Here is a 21264-nt window from a genome sequence, read left to right on the forward strand (position 1 = left end):
TCCTTGGGATGGAGCCAGCCACATTTACTGAATATCCTCAGTGAATTTGCATACGAGATCTGCAACCACAGCTTCTATTTTGAGTAGCTTTTGTGCATATTCATTGCAGATATCCTGGAACCATGACTGGATAATGTCCTGAGGACTGGGTCAAAAACCTTATAGGAACTGAACCAACTAGCATACATTTCCTATTCAAGGATACAGCAAGGCGATTTGCAAGACTGTACTCACCGTTCCAAGGCTTTTCTCCTTTTAAAATAAACACATGTAATTATAGCTCCCAGAACAGCCAACAGGAATGCAAGAATACTCAGAGTGAGTGGTGCAGTCAAAGATGTTGCCACGTCATGCTCACAAAAGTCACCAGTGTACCCTGATTCACACTTGCATGTCACTGTGTTATTCTCAAAGATGCAGTTCCCTCTGCTGTTACAGATCTCACTGTTGCATGGTTGGGACTCAATATTCCTGTCTAGGGCATCAAAGGGGGAAGCATTTTCTGGTTTTGTGGCACTCTGGTAACTGGCAGGAACTGTTCTGAAACTCAGTTCTCTGAGTGAATACAGCGTGGCTCCAGGTGGTTTAGCCTGAGCAGGCGGAAATCTTTTTGGAGGTACAAAGGATGGCAGTGTGGTGGGTTGTGTCCTCATGGGGCTAGTTTTCTTCACTTTACTTAGTTCACCTATTTAAAAAAAAAAAGGGGGCATTACAACCTTTGCTAAAGTTCAAGTTTAACAATATACTGCTTTATATGCTCACATCTTAACAGTTTAGTCTGTAATGTTACCTTTCGTGCAGGAGTCAAATATTTAAGAAAAAAGTGCAAGCACACTTGGAAGGACCCATTACCCCAAACTTTAGGCAAGTTATCTGAGATACAGACTCTGGATCCAGTATTAAACAAAAACCTTCATATACCTAATCTTTAGCTAGAAAAAGCAGCTCAAGACTTACTATAAAGCACAAAACATGTGAAAGGGATTCTTCATATCCCAAATTATTAGTTTTATAAAAGCACATATATAAGAGATTCTTTAAGCCAGTAGTTCCCAAACCTGATCCTGGAGGCACCCCAGCCAGTTAGGTTTTCAGGATATCCACAATAAATTTCCATGAAATAATTTGCATGCAGTGGAGGCAGTGCATGTAACTTGTGAATATTAATTATGCATATCCTTAAAAAACCCGACTGGCTGGGGTACCTCCAGGATCCCAAATTCAAATGTCATTGGAAAACCAGAATATATTTTATCACAATAAATTTCATTAATTTGAGTTTTCCACTATTACACCACATTACAGCCTTCTCTGTGAATAAGATTAGTTTTTTGAAATACTGGAATATGAGAATTAATAGTTTAGAACTTGTGACGAAACAGTGGGTTTCTAAGCATGTGAACTATAAATTTTCATAAAGTGTATTTCTCCCAAATGGCCAGAAGATGGCATTTTCAGTTTTAAAGCTGCTGCAGAGAAGATTACTCTTTCAATTTAGCCTTGTTTATTAAAAAAAAAAAAAAATAGGGAACTTGCATTACCATTGGCCAGATACTTTCAAAGTTGGTGCCAGGGGCGTATCTGCGTGGGGCCACAGGGGCCTGGGCCCCCGCAGATTTCGCCCTGGCCCCCCTCCCGCCGCCAACCCTCCCCCGCTAATGTTGTTTACCTTTGCTGGCGGAGGACCCCAACCCCCGCCAGCCGCCGAGGTCTTCAAAGTTCTTGTTCGTCGTCCTCCTCCGTGGCCATGCTGTACCCTGTTGATTCGGAGTCTGTCTGACGTCGCACCACGTTGTATGTGCGTACATGGTGCGACGTCAGACAGACTCCGAATCAGCAGCGTACAGCATGGCCACGGAGGAGGACGACGAACAAGAACTTTGAAGACCTCGGCGGCTGGCGGGGGTTGGGGTCCCCCGCCAGCTGAAGAATTATTTTTTAAAGCAGGCGGAAGCGGACCTCAGCTGACGGGGGTTGGGGTCCCCGCCAGCAAAGGTAAACAACTTCAGCGGGGGAGGGTTGGCGGCGGGAGAGGAGGTGGAGAGAGTCATTGGTGGCGGTGGAGGGGCTCTGGCAATGGCGGGGGGGGGGGGGGTCATTGGTGGCAGGGGGGCCTCTGGCAATGGTGGGGGGGTCGTTGGTACCGGGGGGGGGGGCTAAATGTGCCCCCTCCCTCTGGCCCTGGCCCCCCCTACTGCCAGAGTCCAGATACGCTCCTGGTTGGTGCCCTGGGCTCTGATTAGCCTTGGAGCTCAAATCTAGCCAGGAGGTACTGGATTTTTTTTTTTTTTTTTTTTTAAGTTTCAGCTTGGGGTACAGAGGAGCAACATCTCTGTCCTGAGACCCTGTTCAACATGTCATGTGAGCCTGCAAAGAGGTGGGAAAATGTGGGATACAAATGCAATAAATAAACAAACTGAATGTGCAAAAATCCAAGGTCCTGTGGTTCTGAAACAGGGAGTTGAGGTTCCATCAGTATCTTTGTCCAATGGTCAAAGCTAAACACTATTCAAAATGAGACAGCTAAGTCTAGTCAGACCATTCTTTGACCAAAAAGCCTTTGCACTACTAGTCCAAATGTTAGTCGTACCTCACTTGGATTACTGTAACATTCTCTCTCTCAGTATTAAGTGTCAATAGCAAAACAAAAAAACTGTAAATCACACATACAGCTATACAGATTTTAGTATAAACTAGTGTTTCAATGCATCTAAACAAACTGCACTGGCTTTCCATAACAGAAAGACACTGGTTCAAAGCTGCTTGTTTAGTTTTTCAAATCTTACAGGGCTTCACCTCTGAACTGCTAAGACTGCTTCACTATATCTGGTCCAGTCAGACAAACTAATGCTAGTAGCATCAAGTTCAAAACAGATTTTCAGTTCTATTCCCCATACTTAGTCAAAATAGGGAATTCTACCTATTCCCATCAGAACAGAAAACAGCTACCTCAACTTCAGGAATAGGCTAAAAACCTCTCTCTTCCCGAAGACTGCTTCATAATAATCCATCATGACTTCCACTTCTTAGTATCATCCATTATCTTTTCCTTTAATGTTTTTAGTCTCATGCATTACACCAATGGTCTCTAATGTTTCTCATACCTCACTCCAACACTATCTGCTTTGTCTCGCCTAGAATGTAAACCTCACTGAACTTTGGAAAGGGAAAAAATAGTATACAAGAATTGAATATGCCAAAAGGTAAGAAGAAAAGAAAGTAGTTGAAAAAAAGATCAGAAAATCTAGATCCAGAATATTTCTGCTGGGCCCCACTGAAAAAAAAATTGCTTTAAGTGAGAACAGCAAGACAAATGTTCTCTTTCACATATTGTCTGGAGGACTAATTTTTTTTTTTTTTTTTTTTTAATATTGCTGGGCCAAAAATCCTAAACTTTGGAACACATTGTCTTCCTTAAGATCAGTGAAGAACCTTGAGACTTAAAAAGGACCTTGAAGGCTTTGCTGTTTAAAACAAGCCTGGTGATAAAGTGGGTAATATCTAAAAGTAAATCTACATTGCAATCAATCTTCACAGGAATGATTGTGTTTGTTTGTGATTTTTAATGTTTTGTGTGTACCCTGATGAGAATGAGATTGAGGGCTATACAATGTTGAATAAAATATGATTACCTTTGTAGGCAGCAATTACTGTATAAACCCACGTGTCACAAAACAACCTTTAAGATCATAAGTCATGGGCAACTATACTTTGGTATCAACTTCCCCACCCATGCCAGATCCAGCCTTTAGCTCTCCCCTCCTCAGGGGATATCTCCTTCTGCAGCATTTTCTACCTGTTCTTACTTTGCGCATAGGAGGACTTAGATGTGATAGTATGTGATCAAAAGTACCTTGCCCAGGGTCACAAGAAGCTGCATTGGGAATCAAACCCAATTCCCATGGTTCTCAGGCCACTGCTCCCTCATTTTTATTGTACTGTAAGTCACAATACAGCAGAATAATCAAGCAGAAATAAATAGCCCAAATGCATAACCCTGCATTTTGTTTACATTAAATCTTAGCTGCCGAATTCTGGAATGTTCAAGCTCCGTTTGGTCCCTCTTCATGTTTCACACCATCAGGGGTGTCTGTGCTATTACAGATTTTGCATTCTGTAGAGGCAAGCCGTAACAAGCAACCTTTATGCAATATTGCTGACAAAAATTAGGAGAAATGGACCAAGAACCAATCTTCGGGAGATATCAATTGTAATTGGAAAGATACCTTCAGGGGAATCAGTGGTTATGGTAATTTCTTTTGTGGATTATAGGCTTTATCAGATTGAAAAGTTTACTATTTTAAGGAACCAATTATTTTGTTATTGTATTGTTTTTGCAATTTTTATATTTTTGATGGCAATTTTCCAAGTTAATTTGTTTTTGTTTGATTTGTCTTTTGTCCATTTTATTTCCAGTTTTCTACATTTCCTTTTCAAAAGAAGGCTAGATTGATTAAACTTGTGTAATTTTCTGGTTTGGATGTAGATTTGAGTGGAGCTATGTTATTTAAGACATTTTGGCATAGGTCATCCCATTTAGTCAAATTTCTTTTGTCTGCTGGAGGAACAGCAGGACTGTTCAAGACATTAGACCAGAAGGTTGCAGTACTTTTTCATTGATTTTGTATTTTCCCTCCAATAGAATTGTTGCTGCTTGCAAATTTATAGGCTACTGTGAGAGGTATGGCTGAATGGTTGTGCGAATTGCGTTTAAAAAGTCAAGCAAATTTTTTGTATTACTGTCATTCTGACTATGTAGGTGTGTAAGCTGATGTCCCCTATTAGTAGGTCATTATCAAATTTTGTGCATATGTTACATACAAATTCAGTAAAATATTTTCTGTTGATTGCCACCTCCCTGGTGGGTGGTAAAGGATAATGCAGATACGATCAGAGAATGTCCTCACTGACTTTGCAAGCAATCAGGGCCGGTCTTAGCAACTGTGGTGCCCTGTGCAGACCAGTTCGGTGGGCTGCCACCCCCCCCCCCCCCCCCCCCCCCCCCCCCCCCCCCCCCCCCCCCGACAAGATGTGTTTTACACTTTTTTTTTTTTCAAATTTCAAATAAAGACAAGTCAAGCAAAACTTGTACAGAAAAACTAATTCAAATATGCACAGTGCTTCAAATATGCACAGTGCTATCATAGGAAACCTTTGGGTTTAAAAAGCAAAACCATGTGCATATAAGGACTGGATAAATGATTTAAAACAAATCCCCTTAATATGTAATACTTGGTAGCAATAAACAGTGATTGAACTACATAGCAAGCAGCCTGAGCCAACAGATTTATTTTCCACTGCACATAATTAACTTTGTATGAACTTGGCTGCTAATAGTGTGCTGAACTGGACAATGTTGACACATTTAGACTGACTCTGGACAGCTCTGCATGAAGGATGTGTGAGTATGTAGCTGAAGGATGGAGGGAGAATTAATGTTTATGTATTTTATGTATGTTTGGTTTAAAGCGGGATATAAATTTGGAATAAATAAATCCCTTTCCTCAGTGATCTCTAATTTACAACCATTTTCACCTTCCACTCAAGTTAGTGACCCACTCCTAACTCTACAGAAGCACTAAAAGGGTCAGCCCGCGGAGATGCCAGAACAAGCCTAAGTTCCCTCAATGTATGCCATCTGGACTAGATTCTATATGACGCCTAAAAATGGTAAAATTATGTATAATCATACCTGATAATTTTCTTTCCATTAATCATAGCTGATCAATCCATAGACTGGTGGGTTGTGTCCATCTACCAGCAGGTGGAGATAGAGAGCAAACTTTTGCCTCCCTATATGTGGTCATGTGCTGCCGGAAACTCCTCAGTATGTCGATATCAAAGCTCCATCCGCAGGACTCAGCACTTAGAGAATTACACCCACGAAGGGACACTCTGCCCAGCTCACCACCGCCGAAACGGGGAAGGGGAATTAACCCAGCTCATCCCCACACAAGTGGGGGAGGGGAATCCGTCCAGCTCATCCCCGCGGAGCGAGGGAGGGACACCACACCCGCCGATGCGGGGGGATCTGGCTTATCCTGCAACCGCAACCGCGGGAGGAGCTGACTGACCCTAACACCGCCGAAGCGGGAGGGGTACAAAGCTGCCCTACAGCCGCACGAAGCGGGAGGGAGTGCCGGCAGAATTTATGTCTCAATCCAGCCCCGTAAAACGGAGGGGAGAGGAATGCAGCAGCTCACTGTAACACAAAGTCGTCTCAACTCTTGAAGAATCCAAGTGAAAGAAGAACTTGAACACGAAGTCCTCCTGAAGTAACTGAAGGCTAAACTTGAACCTAAAATTCAACCAGAATATAAACAGTACAGATATCTGGGAGGGGCTATGGATTGATCAGCTATGATTAATGGAAAGAAAATTATCAGGTATGATTATACATAATTTTACCTTCCATATCATCAAGCTGATCAATCCATAGACTGGTGGGATGTACCGAAGCAGTACTCACCCAGGGCGGGACATTGAAATCCCTGACCTCAACACTGAAGCTCCAAACCGGGCCTCCGCCCGTGCAGCCACAGTCAAACGGTAATGCTTGGAGAATGTATGAGCCGAAGCCCACGTTGCCGCCTTGCATATCTCTTCCAAGGAGACGGATCCGGCCTCTGCCATCGAGGCCGCCTGAGCTCTCGTGGAGTGAGCCTTCAGCTGGATAGGCGGCACCTTCCCCGCGGCCACATAAGCCGCTGCAATGGCTTCCTGGACCCATCTTGCCACTGTAGGCTTAGCAGCCTGCAGACCCTTACGAGGACCTGAAAACAGGACAAACAGATGATCCGATTTCCGGAAATCATTGGTCACTTCCAAGTATCTGATGATGACTCGTCTCACATCCAGATATTCAAGAGCGGAGTACTCCTCTGGGTAGTCCTCCCTACGAAAGGAAGGGAGACAGAGCTGCTGATTCACATGGAAGCGAGAACCAATCTTGGGCAGGAAGGAAGGCACTGTGCGAATAGTCACTCCTGCCTCAGTGCACTGCAGAAAAGGCTCTCGACATGAGAGCGCCTGGAGCTCGGAAACTTCTGTCTGAAGTGATAGCCACCAAAAAGACTGCTTTCAACGTCAGGTCTTTCAGAGATGCCCTCGACAAGGGTTCCAAAGGCGGCTTCTGCAATGCTCTTAGCACCAGGTTGAGATTCCACGCAGGCACCACTGAGTGCAGAGGAGGGCGCAGGTGATTAACTCCCTTGAGAAAGCGCACCACATCTGGCTGCGAAGCCAGGGAAGCACCCTTCAGGCGGCCCCTGAAGCAAGCCAGAGCCGCTACCTGGACTTTAAGGGAACTGAGCGACAGGCCTTTCTCCAGACCTTCTTGCAGGAACGCCAACACTGAAGAAATTGGAGCAGTGAAGGGAGAAAGAGAGCCTGCTTCACACCATGCTGCAAAGATACGCCAAACCCTGGTGTAAGCAGTAGAAGTAGAGCGCTTCCTCGCTCTCAGCATAGTGGCGATGACCTTGTCTGAGAAGCCCTTCTTCCTCAGACGCTGCCGCTCAATAGCCAGGCCGTAAGACCAAAGGGAGAGGGATACTCCATCACCACGGGACCCTGATGTAACAGGCCCTGCTCCACTGACAGCCGCAGAGGATCGTCGACTGAGAGCCTGAACAAGTCCGCATACCAGGGACGTCTGGGCCAATCCGGACCCACCAGGATTACCCTGCCGGGATGCTTTGCCACCCGGTCTAGCACCCTGCCCAACATGGGCCAGGGCGGGAACACAGAGGAGCTCTTGTGTCGGCCACTGTTGGAGAAGAGCATCTACTCCCAGGGATCGAGGGTCCCGTCCTCTGCTGAAAAAGCGCGGCACTTGGCAATTGGCCGATGACGCCATCAGATCTAGGCTCGGCTGGCCCCAGCGCTTCGTGATGTCCAAGAACGCCTGAGCAGATAGTTGCCACTCTCCGGGCTCCAAGGTATGGCGACTGAGAAAGTCCGCCTTGACATTCATGACTCCAGCAATGTGGGCCGCTGAAAGCTGCTCCAGGTTCGCTTCCGCCCACTGGCAAAGACTCATAGCCTCCTTGGCTAGAGGGGCGCTCTGGTACCTCCCTGGCGGTTGATATAGGCCACAGCCGTGGCATTGTCCGACAGGACCCGTACAGGCTTCAACACGAGTACCGGGATGAACTCCAACAACACCAAGCGAATGGCTCTGAGTTCCAGGAGGTTGATAGACCACTTGCCTCTGCAGGAGACTAGAGCCCCTGCGCTGTCCTTCCCAAGCAGTGGGCTCCCCAGCCCATCAAAGAGGCGTCTGTCGTGACGACAATCCACTCCGGGGTCACCAGAGGCAATCCTGCAGACAACTTGTCTGTCTGCGTCCACCAGCTCAGCGCCTTGCGCACTGCTGGGTCCACGGGAAGGCGCACAGCATAATCCTCCGACATCGGAGTCCAGCGCAGCAGCAGAGATAGCTGTAGTGGTCTCATATGAGCCCTGGCCCAGGGCACTACTTCCATCGTGGCCGTCATAGAGCCCAACAGCTGCACGTAGTCCCAAGCCCGAATAGGAGAGGCTACTAGGAACTAGTCCACCTGAGCCTGAAGCTTGACAATCCGATTGTCTGGCAGGAACACTCTGCCCACTTGGGTGTCGAATCGAACTCCCAGATACACCAGGGACTGAGTCGGGCGCAGCTGGCTCTTCTTCCAGTTGATGATCCATCCCAGGGAGCTCAAAAGAGCAACTACCCGGTCCATAGCTTTGCCGCACTCTGCATAAGAGGGGGCTCGGATCAACCAGTCGTCCAGATAAGGATGGACTTGTACTCCTTCCTTTAGCAGGAAGGCCGCTATGACCCCCATTACTTTGGAAAAGGTCCGCGGAGCAGTAGCCAACCCGAAAGGGAGGGCTCTGAACTGGAAGTGTCGTCTCAGGACTGTAAAACGCAGAAAGCGTTGGAGAGGAGGCAGATGGGAATATGCAGGTACGCTTCCTTGATGTCCAAGGAAGCCAAGAACTCTCCTGCCTTCACTGCCGCTATAACAGAGCGGAGAGTCTCCATGCGAAAGTGCCTCACTTTCCAGGCCCGATCGACCCCTTTGAGGTCGAGGATAGGCCGGACAGAACCTCCTTTCTTTGGAACCACAAAGTAAATGGAGTAACGTCCCTTGCCAATCTGATTTTTTGGCACCGGAACGACCGCACCCAGGCGGATCAGGTTGTCCAAGGTCTGCTGCACTACCACAGCTTGACCGGAGACTTGCAGGGAGAGAGTACAAACCCGTCTCTTAAGGGTTGGCAGAACTCTAGCTTGTAGCCGTCTCTGATGACTTCCAGCACCCACGCGTCTGAAGTTATAGTGGTCCACTCGCCCAGAAATGAGGACAGCCGTCCTCCAATCTGCACTGGGGCGTGGACCAAGGCCCCGTCATTGGGTACGAGACCCTGGAGGAGGACCGGAGGGAGCACCTCCGGGACGGCGGTCTCTGCGAAAGGAATGCTGCTTGGGGGAGAAATTCCTCTTGAAGGAAGAGGGGGCAGAGGAACCCGACTTGCCCAGGCGGTATGGAGGTATCGGGACGAGTACTAACCCGAGCCCTGACCTCTGGTAATTTCTTGCCCTTAGACGTGCCGAGATCGGTCACGATTTTGTCCAGCTCGACCCCAAAGAGCAGCTTGCCTTTAAAAGGCAATCTAGCCAGGCGGGATTTAGAGGCGTGGTCAGCAGACCAATGTTTCAGCCAAAGCCACCGCCGCGCAGAGACTGTCTGAGCCATGCCTTTAGCTGAGGCTCTCCAGACATCATACAGCAAGTCTGCCAAATAGGCTAAGCCCGATTCCAGGGCCGGCCAATCAGCCCTCAAGGAATGATCCGAGGGGGAAGCCCGCTGCACCATAGTCCGGCACGCCCTGGCCACATAGGAGCCGCAAACTGAGGCCTGCAAACTTAAAGCAGCTGCCTCAAAGGACGACCTTAAGGCCGCCTCCAATCTTCTGTCTTGGGCGTCCTTTAGGGCCGTGCCACCTTCCACCGGCAACGCCGTTTTCTTAGTCACCGCAGTGATTAAAGAATCCACGGTAGGCCACAGATAGGCCTCACGTTCACTCACAGCCAAAGGATAGAGGCGGGACATAGCCCTAGCCACTTTAAGGCTCGTTTCCGGGACATCCCATTGAGCCGCAATTAAGGTGTGCATGGCATCATGCACGTGGAAGGTTCTAGGCGGGCGCTTCGTCCCCAGCATAATGGCAGAGCCAACAGGGGCTGAGGGAGAGACGTCCTCCGGAGAGGAAATCTTCAAAGTGTCCATGGCCTGTAACAACAGGTTGGGCAAATCCTCTGGGCTAAAAAGCCGCGCTGCAGAGGGGTCATCCGCTCCATCCGAGCGGGGATCTATCTCCTCCAAGGAATCCGCAAAGGATCGTTGGGAGACCTCAGACACGCTGCCCTCATCTACATCGGAGGAGACAAAAGTCCTCCAAGGCCTGGAAATCAACCCGAGGGCGTTTACCTCTGGGAACCTCAACCTCTTTATCAGAAGAGGGAGCAGGGGCAGCGTTTTGCATGAGGAAAGCCTGATGCAGCAGCAAAACAAACTCGGGGGAGAAACCCCCCAGACTGTGCACTTCCGCAGCCTGGGCAACAGCCCGAGACGCACTCTCAACCGGCGCTCGCAATAGCGGGGGAGAGACATGCTGCGCATCCAAAATGGCGTCCGGCGCGAAACTCCGTGAAGGAGCCGCGCGGGAAGAACGGCGCTTAACTTTAGCCGCTTTTGTGCCGTCGCCCAAATTAAGGGCGTTCATGGCATTAATGTCTCCAACCTCAAGGGCGGCCCCGAAGAAGCCGTCCGAGCCGCGTGGCCGGCCAAGATGGCGAAGGCGAGGAGCGGGGGATGGGCGTGTATGGCGGGAAAAAACCGCCACGCCGGAGGAACGACCGGGACATTCATCGGTCACTAAACTATCACCCATCAAGGGCGAATCAGGTTGTAAAACCCCCGCATCCCCTCTAGAAGCGCTCCAGCGATCCGGGGAGCGACCCTTTGCGCCCTCGCCCTCCGACGCCATTTCCACGAGGAGAAGAATCGGGGAACCCCCTGCCCGCTATAAAAAGGTAAAATTACCTGCTTGCCGCTCCGAGCTGTAACGAACTGGTGTCCCAGTGAGTAGCTGCAATGAACGTTTAAAGAAACGTCGAATTAAACGCCTTTAAAGACGTTTAAAATTTTTTTTTTTTTTTTTTTTTTTTTTTAAACGGAGCCTGCGGGAGGGGGGAGAAAAGGAGGGACCTGGCACCACCAGGTTTGCACTTGCTCAAAAGAGCCCTCAACCCCAGGCCTCAACAAAACCTAAGGATTAGGCTTGGAGGCCTAGCCAGAGCTGCTGCTGTGTGTGACCACCACCTGCTGAGATAGAGAACATACTGAGGAGTTTCCGGCAGCACATGACCACATATAGGGAGGCAAAAGTTTGCTCTCTATCTCCACCTGCTGGTAGATGGACACAACCCACCAGTCTATGGATTGATCAGCTTGATGATATGGAATCAGTGTTGAAATGAAATATGCCTAGGTGTATTCTATAAAGTATGCCTAAATTTAGACATACTTTATAGAATCAGCCTAAATTTCTGCATGGTTTATACAATATGCCGAGCGGCCGTCCATGCCACTAAATTTAGTCACTGGGAGTTACCTCTAATAAAACTTGGTGTAAATGCAAATGCTTAAATTATGTGCAGATTGCGTGTATTCTAACCACATATGTAGATTTTTGAAACGCCCATGATCTGCCTATGCCACATCCATGGCCACGCCCCCTTTCAACTATGCACCTAATTCACACATCACAAGTGTTACTTGTTAACTGGCAATTTTAATTGGCACTGATTGGCTTGCTAAGTTGCATGCGCAAATCCAGAATATGACTGGATTTGCACGTGCAACTTAAAAGCGCACTATATAAATCCCAGTGTGTGTTCCTATCCCTATCTACCTTAAGTTTAGCTAGCTCCTCAAAACTCAGTCCTCTGAACATCCAGGTCTAGAACACTTCTATTCTTATTTATATTCTGCATTCCTACTTGAATTTCTATTCAAGGTTTTTGAGTAGCAAGATAGTTGAATTAATATTAAAGACAAAAGCAAGCATTTCTAGGAATCCATCCTGCCTGCAACAGCAACAAGCTTTTGTCAGATATGCATCAGGATACAGGATATAATTTTTGGATTTAGTTTAGTCCTTTCAGTATGTAACTCTAGGTAATTTAGAAATTAAACAGGTATTTTCCTGTCCCCAGAATTCTTACTCTAAACCCCTCCCCCTCTACAAAGCCAAGCTAGCGGCTGCCGGTGCGGTAATGCCGACACAGCCTATTCAAAGCGAAAGCCAAAAGCCTCAAGGTTTTTTTCTCAACCAATTTTCCAAGTGTTTTCTTCTTGAGGGATAGTAGTTTATTCCTTAACAAATAATTCGTTAGCCAGCTGAAGAGTAGACACTTTGCTTCTAAAGCAGTCATTCTATTAGTGTGTTGCTCCAAAACTTGTGCCTGAGTCCCAGAGGAACCAGTTAATGGTAATTTCAGAAGAAAAATGTAAGAATGGAATAAGGGTCTATATTGCATCCCATATGGAGTCCATAGTTAACAGGTGGTCTTACCAAAGCCCCTAGCTCCATAATGGGTCATTGTAACCCTGAAACAGGGCTTAATTCACTTGCCAATTGCAGGAAATATCTTAGGTGTAGAAACTGCTGGGGGAGGACCTTCAGGGCTGGGATCTAGGGACAATATCTCCCTTCTATGGTTCCCGCCTTCAGGTAGGTGACTAAGGAGTTCTCACATGGGCTCAAAGAAACCCGATCACAGTTGTCTATGCTAAGCTGTGTCGGCAGGGTCAAAGTTGAAACAAGTTGAGGCACTGCAGCAGCCTGGAAATCATGCAGAGTAGTCTGCCAAAGCTGTGGTATTATTGCTGATGTTGAGGGCTGCATTAGCACCTGTGTGGAATAAGTTCCTACCTACCCAGCCCCACGTCACCAGTGGTGTGCTGGTAAATGTTAACAGGCTCTCCCCCAGGTCCACCTCTGCGCCCCCCCCCCCCAAATTGCAGAGCTGGCTATAGCCAGGGAGACATCCTGGGGGGGGGGGGGGGGGGGGCGGCAATGCATTACTCTCTCCAGGAAAAAAAAAAATTAAAAGCTCCCAGGTTCCAATCTAATTCATGTTTAATGTGGGATAAAATGCCATAAATAAGTAAATATAAAAAAAACAACGTTGAGAACCTGATTCTCATGTCTGTTTTAGAAGTCCTTTACCAGGAGAAAAAAAAAAACAAAACTCTGCAGTATACCCAAAATGACACAAACCAAATTAGCATACAGACCAGGAATTAGAACAGTCTTTCCAACTCTGAAAAACAATGTTATCAAAATCTCAGAACCTAACATACCCCTATTCAGACACTTGGCCTTGCAGTCAGTCATACACGCAGAACAGATAGCCCCTATTCAAAAATTAACCTGAAATCCTAGGAAGTTAGGCTCTGCATGCAGCACAATACCAGAAACAGAAAGAAACACGTTGCTATACACTGCAAAATATGACAGCAGATGTAAATTCTCAAAGTGGACATATTCCAAACACTAAAATGAAAGTTTTCTACCTTTATCGTCTGGTGACTGTTTCTCATCATGCTGGCCCAGTATCTCATTCTGCTGCTATCTGTTCCCTTTACTCCGTTTCCAGGGCTTCCTTTCCATTTCTCTCTTTTCTTTCCTCCTTTCTTCATTTTGATCCTCCGCAGACTTGACTGTCTAGTGGATCCAGCTTCTTCCTATTTTCTCCATCCATGTCCATCCAGCATTTCTCCTTTCTCCCCTCCATGTTCATCTCACTTCCTCTCTTCCCTCCCCTCCATCCATGTGCATTTCCTTCCAGTCTTCCCTCCCCTCCATCCACCCATGTCCAGCAACCCTCCTCTCCCCCCTGCCCTCCATCCATATATATCCAGCAACTGTCCTCTCCCCTGCCCTCCATCCATCCATCTCCAGCAATTCTCCTCTCTTCCCTGCCCCCCTCCATCCATCAATACCCAGCAACTTCTCCTCTCTCCCCTGCCATCCCCTCCCCTCCATGTCCAGCAATTTCTCCTCTCTCCCTGGGCCCTGCCTTCCCATCCATATCCATTGATGGCTTCGATGCTCCTCTCTCCCAAGCCCTCCCACTCCCATGTCCACCTGCCAGCCCTCTTCTCCCCCCATCCCTCTTTTTGCTCCTGCCGCCCTGGGGGGGGGGGGGGGGGGTTAAATCTGATTTACCTCAGTCGCAGCAGCCGCAGTGAAAGCCCGTCTCTAACTTTCCCTTAGTTTCCTATCAGTGTCCCGCCCTCGCGGAAAGAGGAAATGACATCAGAAGGCGGGACACTGACAAGTATTGAAGGGAAGACTAGAGACGGGCTTTCACTGCGGCTGCTGCGATGGAGGTAAATCAAAGATTTAAACCTTCCAGAGCGGTGGAGGTGAGGTAAGCATGGCTTGTAGCGCTCTTCCTGCCAGGCTTACCTCACTTACCGCAAGGTTGTGCCGCCCCTAGGAGCCAACTCGCCTGCCAGAACAACCGGCTCGCAAGAGCTTTAAAAATGTATGCGAGCAGACTCCAGTATACCCCTGCACGTCACTTTCCTGTTTCTTTGTTCTTTTGCACATGTGTTCTATAGAAAAACCGATGAGCATTAACAAGTGTAGAATCTGGGATTTGTTAGCAGATCATTCCTAGCCATGAGTTATTATTCTATGAACCAACTTCCCCAGCCAACACAGAATTCAATAACTGGCCTGAGGAATCCCTTCAGAGCCTTTGTTAACCCCTCCCTGAAGAGATCACCAGTAACTAATGTTTGTAGCTTTTAAGGTGCTGCATGTTTTTAGATGAGAAAAAGTGAACACAAAATTAGAGGTCTGGGACCTTAGCTCCTCTCCACCCCCCCCCCCCCCCCCCCCACGTTAAAGTATGAAATGAAGCCCTTCCCTTTATACCATTTATGATTGGGAAAAGGCAGATATGACTAGAGATTATGGCTTGCCTCCCACAGATAGGGTAAGATACAGGCCATTTGACTGCAAGCAAGCCCATATACTTCACTTTTATTGCATGGTTTCCCAACAGGGGTGGAGGCTAGAATTGGCAAGGATTGAATACAAAGGACATAAGATCCTAGTTCAAAGTAAAGCACATTCCTAACAGATGTCCCAAGCCAAGAACCTGGCTGACATCCTAAAGCAAAAAAAAAAAAAAAAAAAAAGGCTTAAAAATTCTTGCCTGCATTTTCATCACAGCAAACTTGTGAGATACAACATTGAACAAGTCTAGCATGGGCTGTTTGAAGCAGAGCTAGATTTAAGAAAAATTTGCCAGCTAACATAGTAAATGACAGCAGATAAAGACCTGAATTTTAGCCATCCAGTCTCACCAGTCACACTCCTTATCAATTCAAGATTAACCAACCATGAATGCAATATAAATTACTTAATTGTGGTCTCTATCATTTCTGGGACAAACTGTGGAAATCTGCCCAGCTGTCCTTATGCTACAACTACTGGAGTTGCCACAGAAGCCCACTCTAGCTCATGCTAAACTAGATGCCATATATATATAGAACACAGACCATACAAGTCTGCATGGCACCAGCTTTAGTTCTTCACAGCCAGTTGCCATCTAAGCACCACCTGACACATCCACACACATGCAGCCATTAAGGTTTTGTTTTGGGTTTTTTTTTAAACCATCCATTTTCTAATTAGAGATCTCCTGTTTATTACACACCTTTTTGAATTCTGTCATCATTTGTCTCTTTGCCACTTCCTTTGGGAAGTCATTCCAGACATCCACCAACCTCTTGGTGAAAAAGAATTTCCTGACATTACTCCTAAGTCTACCACCACGCAACCTCAATTCATGAAAGGTTAAAAGAGTGCCAATTGGAAAGAGTAAATCAAGGCTTGTTCTTTTGGAACTTTTAGACAGAAAAGAGGAGTCCTTTTACCACATTGGAAGGAATAGCACAAGATCACACCTGGTAACTTACCACTCAGGGTAAAACAAACAGTGGATCCAATAAAAGTCCTCTCACAATGAGTGTCTTCCTGAACAAGGTCTTTATTCACAATAGCACAATTGACCTGACACGTGACGTGTTTTGGCCGTAAGGCCTGCGTCAGGGGTCTGCCTTTCCAGAAAGAATTTAGTGTGTGAATATTCCACAGCTCTACCTGAATGTACCTGAGTACACTCGGGTACATTCAGGTAGAGCTGTGGAATATTCACACACACAATTCTTTCTGGAAAGGCAGACCCCTGACGCAGGCCTTACGGCCGAAACACGTCACGTGTCGGGTCAATTGTGCTATTGTGAATAAAGACCTTGTTCAGGAAGACACTCTGAGAGAGGACTTTTATTGGATCCACTGTTTGTTTTACCTACCGTTGGTTTTCCTGTGGAGAGCTCACCTTCTGTGGGTGTTTAACTTACCACTCAGCCCATTTTCAAATTTAGGCCTCAGTATTTAAGTGAAATATTTACAGCTAAATAAAAAAATTGATATATAAATATACATACATATACACACCCCAAGGGCTAAGATAGCTTTAGTGAAAGGGGAGGTTGGGGGGGGGGGGGGGATTTGCTCCCCAGCCTGCCATGTTGAGCCCATTTTCAACTGCTCAGCTCAAAATTCTCTCCTAAATATAGGTAGCCCAATGTTTGGCTGCAGTTATAGCATGGTCATTGGCAGTTGGCTTCCTGAATTTAATTCTAAAGTTAAGTCAAAGCCAGTACCAGAAACCCAAACATCCTAAATTAGAATGCTTAATTTACGATCAAGTTTAGCTGGCCAACTCCTTGATTAGGCCTTTTGAAAAGCCAACTCAGACTGAACAAATCAGTCTTGTGGAAGAAAGTTCTCACATTGTATCCCGCAGATTATATTACTGTTTCTCCAGACATTCCTTAATGTTAAGTATCAATTCTGTAAATATCTGAATATGAAGCGACCCAGACCATGGCACACGTTCATGGCCTTTTTTTTAGCACTAACTTAAATTGAGCAGTTAGAATCTCTTTACTCCTGTACTATCAAAATTTAATCCCAACAGTAAACAGTGTATTTATATGCTAACACGGAGGAAAAAGCCTCAACAGACTCCTACTATTGGCTATACAGCTCGTTAGTTACTGGAGTTCTTACTGTCATCATAGGCAAAAAACCTCCTTTATACTCTTTTTAATCTCAGCTAGTATACTCTTTAATTTCAGATAATAATCACTTAAGACTGCCGTCGCTTAGTCTGTCCTTTCCACGGCCAACATCTATCCACCGGGTTGAAGACCAGACTGCAGTGAAAATCTTTAGCAGCACTAAGCCATACTATGTCAAGAAAGCAGTCAGCTGCTATTCCTCAATCTCCCTACTCAATTGGAATGTAATTTAAGTTTTTCAAAAATGCTACCAGAGAAGATTTAGATTTCAGTCAGCAAAATGGACATCAAATATGGTGAACGCTCCGAGATGACGTGTATAGCTGCAGTACTTACATGCTCTCTCATCAGATCCATCTAAGCAGTCCATCTGGCCATCACATACTTGCTCCCCATGAATGCATTTTCTACCATCCTTGCATGGCAAGAACTCTGGAGGGCACTTGACATTTTTGCGACATTCTGTATCACTGATAAGATGAAAGCCTGCAGTGCATCTGCATACTCTTCCTTCATTGTTTGGCAAACAGACCTGGCTGCATCCCCCATTAGCTCCTGAACAGTAATTGGTACCTGCCAAGACAACACGAAAATCAGAACATGCCAAGGTGTCAACCTTTTCCTTATTGGTGCCAGGTTAGGAATAAGGTCTTGTTTTCAAAGCCATTGCCCTACCTAGGGCATAGCATGATCTTCACCACCCCTGCCAGGAAGGTGTGCTTTCAGCACAAGCATGCTAGGATTATAGAGAGCTTTGAGTCACCAGAAGGATCCCACTACACTGCATTGGGAATCTATTTGGGAGAGCCAGAATCTCAACCTCCCTTGCCTTTACATTAGTACGTATATGATAAAGTACCAGTACAGCAAATGTTTAGCTCTATTCATGCTTACTAGGTGGTGTCTTCTGTACTAAACTATTTCCTCTATAGTACTGAAAGCTCAAGGCAGTTCACCCAAAGGTCTGGCACCTTAGTACTAAGTAGCTGAATAGATATTTCTGTCAACTGTTATGGAAGGAACATACAAGTGCACAGCATGAATTCTAACCCTACTGACAAACTTGTTTATTAATGATTTGCAGTTGGTCTCACTTCAACTTAATTCCTGTGAAGGTTACCAAGATAAAATACTGCTTATTCAGAGGTGGACATAACAGGAATAAAATAAACCACCATCACCATGTGCTTATCCATAAATGTCAATCAGATAAGCAAGTAGTTCACTAATATTAGAATAAATTATTCAAAACCAAGGATGGATCACAGACCTTCCCTTTTAGTTACAAGCTACATCTAGAACAGAAAACAGTGCTATTTATACAAGTGTTATGTAGTAGACAATACCTTGATGTGTAGATTTGCTATAAATTTTTAAGTCTACAATCTTCTGGTCTACAGGAAACCACCAATCTTCCTCTTGGTCCACTTTGCTGTAATGCACTCTTAATCCTAAAGAGGAAAAAATTGGACACATTGACATCACCAGTTAAGATGATACAACAGTTCCATCTATGCCACAGTGCTTCACAATTAAGTTAGCATTGAGAATGACTGATCATTTTTGCACTTCAAATGAACAAGGCTGTTATTAAAATTCCATTGTCGCAGTATCACCAATAATTCGTAGCTAAAACATTCATTGCTTGAACATTTGCTTGATATGATGCACATAGCTAGGCCAACCTTTTAACAAAGACAGACATTATGCACTTAGGGGTCCTTTCACTAAGCTGCAGCAAAAAGGGGGCCTGTGCTGGAATCTGCGTGGTTGACATGCACTGAGGCCCCCTTTTACCACAGCAGGTAAAAGAAATGGCCATGCAGCAAGTGAAGCACTTGTCGCGTGGCCATTTCGGGGGGGGGGGGGGGGGGGGGGGGGAAGCACTTACTGCCACCCATTGAGGTGGCTATCCCTAACCAGGCAGCACTTGGCACTCCTAATTTTTGTAGTGCCTGAAATGGCACATGCTAGGGTTGTGAACTACCACCGGGCTACTGCAGTAACCTGGCGGTACTTTGTTTAGTGAGTAGTACGCCCGCGTTGGACTTACTGCCACTTAGTAAAAAGAAAAAAGGCCCCCTTAGAATTTGTTTAAGGGAACACACAGTATGGGCACACCAGGAAGACATGTACACCGCCTTGAGTGAATTCCTTCAAAAAAAAAAAGGTGGCAAATAAATCCTAATAAATGTGCAAGTCTAGTCAACGTTGTAAATGTAAAGCTGACCAGGGCACCTTCCTGTACTGATAAATTATCTGGAAAGTTCTCATTTTCCTATGTCTCCAGCGACAGCACAGTACATTTGCCTAAGCTATGGGTTTCACAGAGGCTCTTCAAAAATTAGATTTCCAGTAAAGAAAACATCCTCTTTACAATAACTGAAGCCTTACCTTCATGTAAAATATTTATACCAGTTCAGGTAAAGCTGCTAGCTAAAACTGATCCATTGTGGGACTGGCATCTAAGTACATCAAATTAAATTCCTTATACCCTAGGCCAGAAATGAATAACTAAGTAGGGGTGGTAACTCCTAATGTAGAACCTTGCATCATGAAGTTATTGTTTGGTTTCTTTCCCTATGTACATCACTTGGCATTGCTCACTGTCATGTGCCACTTGGATGCCCAGTCTCCTAGTCCAAGGTCCTCTTGCAATAGCTCATAAGAAAATTTAACACCTCATTATTCCTCTTTTATATATAGTCAATTACAGTAATTACATTAAAATTACTACAATAAAATTATAACACTAAGCCACTCCATCATCTAAGACCTATATAAATCCCTTATCTACCCTGCTCCATCCTACACCATCCAAAAATAGTTCACCATCCACCACTTAATTACCAGCTACATTTATACATCCTTATAACTGCCATTAGTACCGGTCCCTCACCATCTACTATCAGGGTAGACACCAACATCAGAATAGGGCATCACTCCTGTTCACTGAAGGCCTGCAGACAAGGTAAGATGCACTTGGCTACAGCTACCCTCCTTATGCAACCTCCAACTTTTTGCTGGTCAGATTAGGTACGTCAAGCTCCATCTCTGGCAGTCTTCAAATCTAAGCTAAAAGCCCACCTTTTTGATGCTACTTTTAACTCCTAACCCTTACTTTATCATCCTCACTTTAATATTCCCTTATCACTTGTTTGTCCTGTTTGTCTGTCCTAATTAGATTGTAAGCTCTGTTGAGCAGGGACTGTCTCTTTATGTTCAAGTGTACAGTGCTGTGTACGTCTAGTAGCGCTCTAGAAATGATAAGTAGTAGTAGTAGTAGCAGTAGCCAGTAAAATCCCAGTCTAGACCCTGTTTTTGTTTGGATCTGTCAGAGTACATAGAAATGTTTTTTATATCCAGGTTTAAAGGAAGTAAACCAAAGATTTTATTTCAATCGTTGTTTACACTTTGCTTGAAGTGCTAATGGGTACCTGATTACCAAGATGAATATTTTTCTTCTATAGTGGTTTTAATACATAGCTGTAAAGCCAAATAAGACACCTTAAGGTACACTTTTACAAGTATTCAGATACCTCAGACATGCTATATCAAAAGACCAAGATGTAAATGAACTTACCATCAGAAGTTGTCCAAAACATCACGCCTTCTCCTATGGTGAAGAGACCAAGGCCACGTAATCCTCCTCGAACCATCTTATACTTTGATCCATCCAGCTGAATAGTTTCAATGACACCACGAACTGTATGCATGAAAATGTTTAGTGCAAGCAAAAAAACCATTCAGGTAGTATAAACTTAGACAAGAGTGTGCAAACAAACATATACTTCCATTTTGTGTGTCTTTGGGGAGGAAGAGTACTTTATCTTCAGTAGGTTTGCAGATCTGGAGAGGCATAATTAGGTACTGGTATACAGATCTCTACATGTCTATGGGTAGGGGCAACTTCAAAACTTTTTTCATTTGCATTTCAACAGTGTGAGCAGCGCTCCTGACGAACTTTTTTCAAAACAGTCTTTCTCAAGACTACCACGCTGAAGAATAAACCTCATCATTTTTTAGTAACTCTCCGTGT

The 21264-nt window shown here is 45.5% G+C and overlaps 1 protein-coding gene across 2 annotated transcripts in view; it reads right to left on the reverse strand.

Annotated features, from left to right (window-relative positions):
* LOC115463769 (low-density lipoprotein receptor-related protein 1-like) overlaps window positions 1-21264 on the reverse strand; it is a 282424-nt gene that overhangs the window by 7303 nt on the left and 253857 nt on the right. For both annotated transcript variants that reach the window (XM_030194533.1, XM_030194532.1), the window contains 4 exons: window positions 20809-20931; window positions 18572-18676; window positions 17562-17798; window positions 235-685 (listed from right to left, as the gene is read on the reverse strand). In XM_030194533.1, coding sequence (XP_030050393.1) covers window positions 235-685; window positions 17562-17798; window positions 18572-18676; window positions 20809-20931 — 916 coding nt within the window. The remainder of the gene's footprint in view (window positions 1-234; window positions 686-17561; window positions 17799-18571; window positions 18677-20808; window positions 20932-21264) is intronic.

This window comes from Microcaecilia unicolor, chromosome 2, assembly GCF_901765095.1.
Source record: "Microcaecilia unicolor chromosome 2, aMicUni1.1, whole genome shotgun sequence".
Classification (NCBI taxonomy): Eukaryota; Metazoa; Chordata; class Amphibia; order Gymnophiona; family Siphonopidae; genus Microcaecilia; species Microcaecilia unicolor.